At 43.1% G+C, this 12,267-nt stretch overlaps 1 protein-coding gene across 3 annotated transcripts in view; it reads left to right on the plus strand.

Annotated features, from left to right (window-relative positions):
* Positions 1-12,267, plus strand: part of GLT8D2 (glycosyltransferase 8 domain containing 2) — a 32,831-nt gene that overhangs the window by 18,657 nt on the left and 1,907 nt on the right. For all 3 annotated transcript variants that reach the window (XM_044228137.1, XM_044228138.1, XM_044228139.1), the window contains exons 5-9: positions 5,331-5,448; positions 6,578-6,662; positions 7,265-7,377; positions 9,373-9,539; positions 10,369-10,481. In XM_044228137.1, coding sequence (XP_044084072.1) covers positions 5,331-5,448; positions 6,578-6,662; positions 7,265-7,377; positions 9,373-9,539; positions 10,369-10,481 — 596 coding nt within the window. The remainder of the gene's footprint in view (positions 1-5,330; positions 5,449-6,577; positions 6,663-7,264; positions 7,378-9,372; positions 9,540-10,368; positions 10,482-12,267) is intronic.

The following is a 12,267-nucleotide window of genomic DNA, read 5'->3' on the forward strand; positions in this document are numbered from 1 at the left end:
CTTACTAGGGAAGTTACAGCAAAGCCTCATTAATCTGGTAGGGCAATACATCATTCTGCCGAAGTGAATTGTCTAATGAACTGAAGAATTGTGTTCCTTAAGCAGGTTATGTGGAAGTCTTTGTTTCTCAAATGGTTTCTCTTTTCTCTGCTTTCTTAACCTGGGAGGATATTAATATAATATAATTTCACTATGACCCGGATCATCACTAATTATAATTTTTGAACTGCTAAGCGATCTGTTTCCTATCATACAACACACTAAAAAAAAAAAAGTTGCAAATGGATTTAGAAGAAATAAACAGAAAATCAAATTTTAAAGTATTCTAAAAAATGCAGGCTTTGCTATGGAAAATGACTCTGTGAGCCCAAAAATCATAAGAAAAAAATGGACAAATTTTACTGCTTAATATTTTAAAACATTATTAATTTATTGATTTGCTTTTTTTTAAAAGAACCCAAGTGTTGGAATTAGTGACAAGAACTTTTTTATGTATTTATTTGCCCATTTTAAAGATTTTACTTATTTGAGAGAGAGAGCATGAGCCAGGGAAGTGGCAAAGAAAGGGGAGGGAAACAGACTCCCCGCTGAGCAGGGAGCCCAACCTGGGCCTCAATCCTAGGACCCTGGGACCATGATCTGGGCTGAGGGCAGACACTTAAATGACTGAGCCACCCAGATAACCTCTAAAAACTTTTAAAAGATGAAAAACACTGTAAGTGAAATTAATCTTACAATAAACTAGGCCAAATATTTTCAGCATGTATTATAGATGAAGGATTAATCTCCAAGGTATAAAAGGAATTCTTACAAAAATTTTTTTAAATATACAAGTATCTAGTAGAAAAATGAGCGTAGAATACCAACAAACAATTCACAGAAGAAAAAATACAAGTGGTCAACAAACATGAAAAGGTATTCTGTATTACAGGGAAATGCAAATTAAAATGACGATGACATATAATTTTTCACACATCGAGATGGTTTAAATAGGACAAAGTCCAGTGCAAGAAAATGCACATGCCTATCCCCTAGTTAAACAATGTACACTTTGTAAATTGGTAACGTATTTTGAGAGGGCAATATGGCAACGTCTAATAAAATTTTGTATGCATTGAGCTGCTGTAGCCACTGTGGAAGACAGTATGGCGTTTCCTCAAAGTTAAAAGTAGAACTACCCTGCAATCCAGGAACTGCACTCCTGGGTATCACCTGTGAAATACAAAAACGCTAATTCAAAATGACACATGCACTCCTCCTTTTATAGCAGCCAAATCAAGGCAGCCGCCCAAGTGTCCATGGACAGATGAATGGATAAAGAAGAGGGGATGTGTGCATTCAGGGGAGTATTATACAACCAGAAAAAAGAATTAAATCTTGCCATTTGCAATGATGTGGATGGAGCTAGATTGTATTATGCTAAGTGAAATAAGTCAGAGAAAGACAAATAACATACGGCTTCACTCATATGTGGAATGTAAGAAAAAAAATGAGTGAAGAAAAAAAGAAAGAAAGAGAGAGAGACAAACGGAGAAACAGACTCTTAGCTATAGAGAACAAACTGCTGGTTCCCAGAGGGGAGGTGGGTCGGGGGAATGGGCAAAACAGAAGATGGGGATTCAGGAGTGCAGTTGTGATAAGGACCAGGTGTTGTGTGGAAGTGCTGAATCACTAGAGTGTACACCAGAAACTAATATTACACTTTAGGGTAACTAACTGGAATTTAAATTTTTATAAAAAATGTTATGTGCATGTATAGTTTGACTCACCATACCATTTCCACTGCTCGGAATCTGGTACAGAAATTCTAATATTATCAAAATATAGGTACAACAGTGTTAATTTCAGCATTATATGAAATAGCAAAAAAAAATTGCTCAGTGCATAAATGTCCATCAATAGAAGAATATTGAAACAAACTATGGAGTATGACCAAGCTATTAGAAGAGAGAGAAGGCAATGTGGGTATACTGACAATGATCTATTGGCCAGGAGGAGACACACGTTGCGGTATATCTCATGTGCTATGACCCATTCTACGAATGTCTTATCCATTCAGGCTGCTGGGACAGAATGTCCCAGACTGGGTGGCTTACAAAAATAGAAATGTATTTCTCACAGTTCTGGAGGCTGTGAAGCTCAAGATCTAGGCCCCTGCCAATTCCACGTCTGGGCCTGCTTCCTGGCTCATAGAGGGCTGCATTTTTGCTGCATTTTGCATTTGTCCTCCCTTGGAGGAAGGGTTAAGGGAGTTCTCTGGGTCTCCATTGTAAGGGTGCTAATCCCACTCATGAGGGCCCCACCCTTCGGGACCTAAACACCTTCTGAAGACCACACCTCCAAATGCCCTCACGCTGAGGATTAGGTTTCAACATATGAATGGGGGGGGCACAAAACCAGTTAGTTTATAGCTTTAGAAATAAAAAACCAGGGGTACCTGGCTGGCTTAGTAGAGCATGAGACTTTTTTTTTTTTTTAAGATAATATTTATTTATTTGACAGAAATCACAAGTAGGCAGAGAGGCTGGCAGAGAGAGAGGAAGGGAAGCAGGCTCCCTGCTGAGCAGAGAGCCCAATGCGGGGCTCAATCTCAGGATCCTGGGTTCATGACCTGAGCTGAAGGCGGAGGCTTTAACCCATGGAGTCACCCAGGCACCCCTAGCATGTGACTCTTAATATCAGGTTTATGAGTTTGAGCCTCACACTGGGTGTAGAGATTACTTAAAAATAAAATATTAAAAAAGGGGGTTGGCGCCTGGGTGGCTCAGTCAGTTAAGCATCTGCCTTGGGCTCAAGTCATGATCCCAGGGTTCTGGGATCAGATGGCCCATGCTGGGCTCTCCACTCAGTGGGGAGTGCTTCTCCTTCTCCCTCTGCCTGTCACTCCCCTGCTTGTGCTTTCTTTCTCTCTCTCTGCCAAATAAATAAATAAAATCTTTTTAAAAATTCTTAAAAAGAAACCCAACCCAAACTATAAACGTGTCCATGTACATATATGTGTTTCTGTTAAAAAAAAAACAAAAACCAAAAAACAAAAGATCTCCATCTGTTAATAATGGCTATCTCTGGGGAGAATGGAGGGACTGGGGAGATCAGTGATGAAGGGACGTTCAAGGTATTTCAGGTGTTATTTCTATTATTTGGAAAGAGAATAAGGGCACCTGGTGACTTGGTTAAGATCTACGTTCAGCTTGGGTCATGATCCCAGCCCCACTGTGGGCTCCTTGCTGCCTCTCCCTTTCTTTCAGTCCATCCCCCATTCCTGCTCTCTCACTTATTCTGTCCCTCAAATACATAAAATCTTAAAAAAAAAGAAAAAAAGGAAAAAAGAAAGCACATATTTTTCTTAAGTTTATTTATCTTAGTAACCTCTACACTGACTGTGAGGCTTGAACTCATGACTCCAAGATCAAGATCTTCCAACTGAGTTAGCCAGGCTCCCTGAAAATGTATTTATGTATGACTTTTACAATTAGATTTTTTTTTAAAGATTTTATTTATTTATTTGACAGAGAGAGATCACATGTAGGCAGAGAGGCAGGCAGAGAGAGAGAGGAGGAAGCAGGCTCCCTGCCGAGCAGAGAGCCCGATGTGGGGCTCGATCCCAGGATCCTGGGATCATGACCCAAGCCGAAGGCAGCGGCTCAACCCACTGAGCCACCCAGGCGCCCCAACAATTAGATTTTTAAGTCCTAGCACGAATAGGAGGTACTGAGATACGGAAAACACTCGCTCCTAATCTAAATGGTCCTCGGCTCCTGTGGTTTTGAGGGTTTGTGTATACGTTTTAGATTTTCTGTCTCATGTGGCACTTTTCTTATCATCTATTGTTGCATATTGTTCCCTTAGCCTGCTGTTAACAGCCGTGTAATTCTCAGTGGGTATGAAAACCAGATAACCAAACCTCAAAGCGTTGTGTGTGTAATATGTTCGGAGCAAGGGTTTGTACTCGAACAAAAGGGCATGAACTCCAGGACTCTGAGCAGGCACTGTCTCCCAGCTTTTGTTGTGTAGCCCACTACCCCCGTTTTAAAGAATCAAAAACAAAAACCCCTCTTTTTGTTGAAGTACCACACAAAAACAGAATATTGCACAAATCCTGTGTGCAGCTTAGTGAGTCATCAGAAAGTAAACATACCCCCCGTAACAACCACCACCCCAACGTGGTGTGGTCAGTCTTTTAAAAATTTGCCATTCCGACAGGTGTCTGGGCTATCTCTTTGTGGTTTACCTTGAGATCCCTTTATATCCAGGGAGTCTGAGCACTGTTTTTCCCACATTTCTTGGCCACTTAGAAGTTGCTTGAGTACTTGCCAGTTTTTCAGTTGGATTGTCGATCTTGTTGACATGACTTCTCCTCACCTCCAGATTTATTGAGATATAATTGACATATGGGGTGCCTGGGTGGCTCCGTGGGTTAAAGCCTCTGCCTTCGGCTCAGGTCATGATCCCAGAGTCCTGCGATCGAGCCCCGCATCAGGCTCTCTGCTCAACAGGGAGCCTGCTTCCCTTCCTCCCTCTCTGCCTGCCTCTCTGCCTACTTGTGATCTTGGTCTGCTAAATAAATAAAATCTTAAGAAAACAAAAAAGATATTTAATTGACATAAAACATTGTGTAAATGACTGGTTTTATGGTTCAAATTTTGCAGATCTAAATGCAATTCAGAAGATCAACTCTTTTGTCGATTTTTGAGCAAAAACAAACGCTACCATGTGTGACTTGAGTCATTGACAATTATTTTTTAAGAGAATTTCTACCAAGAATTGTATTATGAATTGGATAAAAGATAGTCACACATTGTGTGAGACGGAGTGAACATGAGGGGAGAGGTTGGGGACATGGAGGGGAGGGTCGGAGGCGGCGCCAGGTGGGGAACAGTGAGAGGCAGAGACAAAGAGACAAGGATAACTTCAAATTATCCTTGGAGTCCAAACAGCAGAGTGAGAATGACTTCCATCCAGTAGAAGATTCTGAATGTCCTGCTTCATGACTTGATAAATCTGTTAGCCCCTGGCAGGAACATTTTTGTTCTTTCTGTTTCCTGTGGAGATTATGTGGATCTGGGGAGATATTTGATTATTACTATTTTGCTTCATTTCCTTTGCAGAGGTATGCGAATTAAAGTAAAAAAGAGGAAAGATCTGAAGCCGGGCCAGACTGAGGGGAAAAAAAAATCAGAAGGATTTATAGACTAAACTCTACTAAAGTTATACACATTTTATTCTTAACTTTCTAAGGAGGCAACAGATTGACTCTGAAGCAATAGGCAAATTGAGGAAAGGTTGGAGGTGTATAGTAGAGCTTTCTTTTTTTTTTATCATCTCTCTAGAAAATGGATCGAACATTCTAAACTAAGAGAAATAAACTTTAAAATCGTGGAATTCAACCCTATCGTCCTCAAAGGGAAGATTAGACCAGACTCATCGAGGCCTGAATTGCTCCAGCCTGTGAGTAGGAATTACGCATGTGTCTTTGGTGAGACTCTTGCTCAGTGTGGAGCACCAGCCACTGGGATGTGGATGAAATATTTTTGAAGCAGTGTTAGGTCTCCACTAAGCTCTGGTTACTTAAAATTTATAAACTACCTGCTCCAGAAGAATTTAAGGTGGTTTACATAAATATAATGAAACTATTAAAGAAGAAATGAAGTGTAAGAAAATGTAGGATGCATTTATGTATGTGAATATTCTTGTAGGGGTGGGGGTGGGGCTTGGGGGCCAAACAGTGAGGCCAGGAAAAAATATTCCCAACCCACAGGCTGTTGTGTGTACGGCAACTGGACATTAAATTCAGCCCAGGGTATCCCAGTGGCTAAGGAAAAACAGTAGCATGATAGATTATATACCTCATAGGTTCAACTAAGATATTTTCAGGAGACACCCACTGTTTTCCCTGGCATTGGGAATCTTAAGGTATCTTACTGCAACAGTTCTTACCAAAGGGACTCTTTCTTGCGTAGAGTAGTACTGATGGCAGATTCACAGAAAATGCAGCCAACTTCTACATGTAATTGTTATTGAAATCCATCCTCAAAAATATAGTGAATTCCAAGCCCTTTGATGACATGCTCTTTTCCCAATCCCTTATATTTTTTATTGGAGTGGGAGCTGAGATGGGATTTTGGATTAAATGGTGCACCTAATAAAACTACACGACTCCCACCCAAGCTCATGCTTGTCTGACTTTTTTTCTGGTCCACGGAGCTAAGAGGTTGAACTTGTGGCCGGGACGCCTCTGTGCCCGTGCCCGTGCATGCGTGTGTGCATGTGCGTGAGGCTGATTTAGTTGACAGCAGTCCAGTTACGAGTATAGAGGACAGCAGGCAATTTGTGGCCTGAAAGACAGACCGGGAAGGAAGCCTCTGACTGCCGCTGTAGCCCGTCACAGGGGGGAAGTGTCCCGTCACTGTCTCCACAGCTGAGGGCTCGGACTTGGGAGGGTGCTGATCTGCTGGCTCAGGTTGTGGCCCCGGGACCCCAACCCTGGCTGCTGAGGCATCTCTGCAGCCTGTTGGATTTTGCTCTGCACCTGGAGTTGAGCTGAGGCCCACCATCGCTTCTGTTGTTGTTTTAACAGCTGAACTTTGTTCGATTTTATCTCCCCCTGCTTATCCATCAACATGAGAAAGTCATCTATTTGGACGACGACGTCATTGTACAAGGTATACTGCCGACGGCCAAGAACAAACAGGATCAGCTGATAAGTAGAATGAGTGACTTACCCCATTCATTTTCCAAATAGCGAGGTGCTCAGTGATTCTGACTTGTGTACTCAAGTGGGGAGAATAGAGGGTTAGAAGTTTGGGAATAGTTTGAAGACAGGTGTGGATATTCACTAGCCTGGAGTATCCAGCTGACCTGGGAGCTACTCTGTCCAAGTCAGCTGTAAATAACCTAGTCTTCCCTTTCTTTGCATCCCTAAAATGTAGGGTAATAAAGTCTTCCTGATGACACTCTCGGAAGTGAGTTCGGTTTGGGTGTTTCAGTGTTGCTGTCTCCCATGTGCAAATAAGATGAGCACAGGTGTGCAAGCCACATGGCAACCGAAGTGAAGAAGTCGGCCCAGTGCCGGTCTGAGCTTACCATCCAGCCCCTTTCTGAACCGAGACAAGCTAGGTTATTAAGTCGATCTTCAGGCCGCTTGAAATTGGGATCACATACTTTTCCTCCAGAGCAAAATCGGGGCCTGCCTGATGTTCTAAGGCTCTATCTAGCTCTAAAACAAATGCTTTAATATTTTAACTCTTGGTGTTTCTAAATTCAGGTGATATCCAAGAACTCTATGACACCACCTTGGCCCTGGGCCACGCGGCAGCTTTCTCGGGGGACTGCGATTTGCCTTCCGCTCAGGACATGAACAGATTTGTGGGGCTACAGGTGGGCTCGCTGCTCCTGTCTTTACCCCGCTGCTCTCCTCCCTTCCCTTCCCACAGCTCATCATAATCTAACCTGGGAGAACCCTGCCCAGGAGGGGCTTGGGCTGCCCGGTCCACTCCAGCTCCCTGCATACCGAGGCTAGGGCAGGACGACCCTGCAAGTCCCGCTCTCTTGGTCTGAAACACGGCAAGAACAGTACCTGTCTTGTTCTGTTTTTGTGAGCCACAATGGGATACCATGACGCCCAAGTTCTAGCCTGTCGTAATGCTCCAGAAGGGACCCTGGTTCTGTAGGTGGCCGGAACCACACTCTCTGTCCAAGATGGGGGGTTTCCTCTAAGAGGCTCCCTGCACTTTGGTTCTAATTTCAGAGTAGTGATCACTACTCTCCATACCCCCACACTTGCAATGGAGGAAAAATACTGATTTTCCTCAAGGTGAAAGAGCTCTTTACCCTGGAAGAAATGAGGAAAGATGAACCTATATGGAATACTAAAGCCAAAAGGATGGCTTTTGGTGCTGTTAAGAATCAAATGCTGTTCTCCAAAAAAACGGTCCAGGAAGTCATTTTTATGTGCGACAATAGAGATGTGACACACTTTGAGGCCTAGGCTTTCAGGCCACCCCTGACGTAGTCAAAACCTTGGATCCATCACTTAGCTTGAAACCCTCTGCCAGTTACTTACCAATTGTCTTCTCCCTCCGTTGTCCAACAGAGGTGGGAAGAGTACCTCCCTCGTGGAGCGATTGTGAGAATTAAATTAGTTAATACATGGAAAGGGATTGGATGCAATTAATGAGGTAGTGTGTGCGAAGTTCTCAGAACCTACCTGACACCCAGAAAGTGCTCGAGTGTGTTCGTTAGTTCCGTGACCTTGAGCATCACACGGAGGAGGGTTAGGACAGCCCGTGCGCGTGAAACAATGTGCCTTGCCTTGTGGCACATCCATTCGGCAACTCCCTATGTGCCTGACAGTTTTAGGTACCAGTGATACAGCATACAAATGAACATTTCTGCCTTTGTGTAGCTTACATTTTAGTGGGAAGAGACAGTCAGTAAATGAAGTATTTAACAGAGGACCAGGGTGCAGGTCGAGCTGTATTGTAAATACAGGTGGTGTCCCTGAGCCTGTACCTGAAAGTACTGAGGGAACCACCTCAGCAGATACTTAGAGGAAAAGCCTTCTAAGAAGAGGTGACAGTATGTTCAAAGGTCCTGAGGCAGAAGTGTATCTTTCTTGCATTGAAGGAACAAGGAGATCAGTGTGGCAGAGGAAAGCGGGGCGAGAAGAGTCGTTAGAAAGGTAATGACAGTGGGGACAGATGGCACAGGGTGTGGCAGCCCATTTTAGGAACTCCGGCTTTTACTCTGAGATGGGAAGCCACCAGAGAGACTTTGAGCAGATGAGGGACATAGAGACAGAATGGAGTTGAAACTTGCAGAAACCCTGAGTGGTAATGACAGCCCAGACCAGGGAAGGTAGCTGTGTTGGCGGTGTGGTTTGGAAGACGAGACCAACAGGGCTTGCTGACAGATTTGGATGAAAAGTGAATGAGCAGAAGCCAAGGAGATCCTAATGACCCTGGGTTTTTGGCCTAAGTACCTGGAAGAACAGAGCTGCCAGGAACCGAGGTGGGGCAGGTTATGAGGAAGCAGGTTTGGGACAGGACTGGAAGCTGTGTTTGGGTGTACGGGGAGCTGCCGTGTTAAGCCCCAGGGGACAGCGTTGGCAGAGGTGGCAGGACCTGGGAGTCCGGAGACAACAGGGCTGGCTCTGCAGACGGTATTTGGAGCCATGAGGCTGTCCCAGGAGTCAGTTCTAGAGACGGGAACAGGTGCTGGCAGTGAGGCTGGGGAAACGAGAAAACCAGCAGAGACATTAGGAAGTGGCCGGTGACCTAGCAGGAAACCCAGATACTGCACGGTGGTCTCAAGAAAATGATTACTTTCCAGAAATGAAAGATTTGGTCAAAAGCATATGCTGTCCCTTTATAGAATACATACATGGGCTACCTGGACTACAGGAAGAAGACGATAAAAGACCTTGGCATAAGCCCCAGCACTTGCTCGTTCAATCCGGGTGTGATTGTGGCCAACATGACGGAATGGAAGCACCAGCGCATCACCAAACAACTGGAGAAGTGGATGCAAAAAAATGTGGAGTATGTGTAGACCCGTCTGCCACCTTCCATGCTTGGCAACACAATGGTTCAGTTAGTTTTCTAGGTGTAACTTGGGTTAGAAATAGTTCACGGACATCCTAGATTTTCTTACAGAGGCACTGATGAGAAAGGATGGGGACGAGAGATGAGAATCTAATCACAGATGGTATGTCAGCGGAAGCAGGATCCTGCAGAATCTTATTATGCAAACATTTTTCTAATGAATTAGTAACGTAATGTTAAGTCTTCTTCCAGAAGCCTAGTGAACCTTCTCCACTGAAAATCATTTATTTCAGTTGAGGGGCTCCTCCCTATGTAGACTTGTTTTTAAGACTTATTTTATAAACTCAACTTTGTTTTTGAAGGTGGAATTTTTTTTAAATGTAGCATTTTTTTATTATTGAAGTTTTAAAAGAGAAAAAAAAAACCCTCTAACAAAACCACTATTAAATATGTCATTGTATTTCCTGTCCATCTTTTTTATCTGGATATTTAAAAATACCATCATAACCTTGAATTTGTAAGTAGGTCTTTTATTTAATGTAGGATTGGAATTTGGTCTATATTTGCCATTAAAAAAGGTTGAAAATTAAAATGGCAAAATGCTATGCTCTGAGTGTAGACGAATTAGATGGGAATTCATGGTATTCTTACAATTTTGTGTAAGTCTGACAATTTTCAAAATAAAAAGTTGGGGGACAATGAAAAACTATAGTCTTTCTATTATATAGCGGGAGATGGTCTTGCATCTTTCAAAATTAGAAGATTCTACTTCACCTGAGTCTGTGCGCCTCAAGGCCAAATGTTGCTTTTCTATTCCATTTCTTAGGGAAAATCTGTACAGCAGCTCCCTGGGAGGCGGGGTGGCCACGTCCCCAATGCTGATTGTGTTTCATGGGAAATACTCTGCAATCAACCCCCTGTGGCACATACGGCACCTGGGTGAGTATTTTAGGGAGACAACACAAATACGCACATTATAGACCCGTGAGCCCCAAGGGCAGGAGAGTGCGCTGTAACACCAGCTTCCTCAGTTCAGATCCTCTAGGTGATCTTGGAGGTGATCCATTATTTAACCTTCCGTTGCTCAGATTCTACAAATGCAGCTGATAGAAATGGCCTGAGAGGTATGCTTCTAGGAATTCATGGGAAGCAATTGGATTCATGCTTAGGAGAGAGTATGTGCTCAGTAAACATCACCTATTGCTAAAATAGAACTTTCGCTGTCTGAACTTTTTCACTTGTCTTTATTGCCCTCTTGCAGTAGCCTGCAGTGGGCAAAACCAAACAAATTGGAATAATGGTTTATGATGTATTTAGACGGCTCACAACTTCTCTTTTAAGAAGTTGTTTCCTGACTGTGTACCATGTGAGTCTTTTATTCATTCCTCACTTCGGGAGTGCAGGCTCTGTGATATGGACTGGAATCCCAACTTTGCTATGACCTATGTCGGGCAAATTATTCAATCTTTCTATGCCTTAGTTGTCCATTTATAAACGGATTCTAATAGAACCTTATAAAGTTTTTATAAGGAATAAATCACCTAATACTTGTAAATTGCTTAGCACAGAGCCTGATGCAGAAGACAGTCACATTCATTCAAACACATGCCACCATCCCTTAGCCCAAAGCACTGAGCCAGAACTGTTTAAAAATGGGAAAGATTTTGAATTTTAAGAAGGTAATGTGAGCGGCGCCTGGGTGGCTCCGTTGTTGTTAAGAGTCTGCCTTCAGCTCAGGTCATGATCCTAGGATCCTGGGATCGAGCCCCACACTGGGCTCTCTGCTCAGTGGGAAGCCTGTTTCTCTCTCTCCCACTCCCCCTGCTTGTGTTCCCTTTCTGTCCATCAAAAAAAAAAAAAAAAATACTGTGATGCATACATTTATGTTTGCAATACCCTGAGTGGGATCTAGGCTTTGCTACCCAAAAAATTATTAAAAATCCTCGTTTTCAGACACTTGGGTGTTATTTTAGAATTGGAGACAATGGCTTATGGATGTATATTTACTAAGTACCTTCTACATCGTCAAGGACTGAGCTAGGTTCTGGTGACAAAGGTGAATATTAGTTCTAATTCTCAGAACCTGCAAGGTGGTATGTCCTTTACTCTCCCTTTCAAAAGAAGGGACACATGATTGCTGGGTGGCTCAGCTGGTTAAGTGGCTGCCTTCAGTTCGGGTCATGATCTCAGGGTCCTGGGACGGAGGCCCACTTCACGCTCCCTGCTCGGCGGGGAACCTGCTTCTCCCTTTGCCCCGTCCCCTGCTTGTGCTCTCTCTCAAATGAAATCTTTAAAAAAAGAAAAAAAAAAAAAGGGACACATAAAACTATAGTAGCTAGGTTCCTGTTTCTTGATGATTCTATACAGATTTGCTTCTGCCTCATTACGAGAATCTTCCTCAACTTTCCTGAGCATCTGTATGCATACAGGAGCAACACAGGGAAGTTCAGGACATTAATGTTCCATCTGGTTTGATTTATAATAATGCTGGGTTCACTGTTAGGTCAAAAGTCAATGTTTCCCTGTAATGAATGTACAGAAAATCCCATCAAATTGTAGGTCTATAAAAAAGGTTGTGTAGGAATAGTTACATGAAACTTAGATGAAAAGGTTAGAAGGTTCTATGAACTTGCAGAGTCTCAATCACGTTTTATGAACTATCTATTTGGTAAGTAGGAAGGGGCAGAATCTTCCTAAGGGGAAAGGAATAATTTTTCTTTGTAGA

The sequence above is a fragment of the Neovison vison genome, chromosome 12 (assembly GCF_020171115.1).
Source record: "Neovison vison isolate M4711 chromosome 12, ASM_NN_V1, whole genome shotgun sequence".
Taxonomy (NCBI): Eukaryota; Metazoa; Chordata; class Mammalia; order Carnivora; family Mustelidae; genus Neogale; species Neogale vison.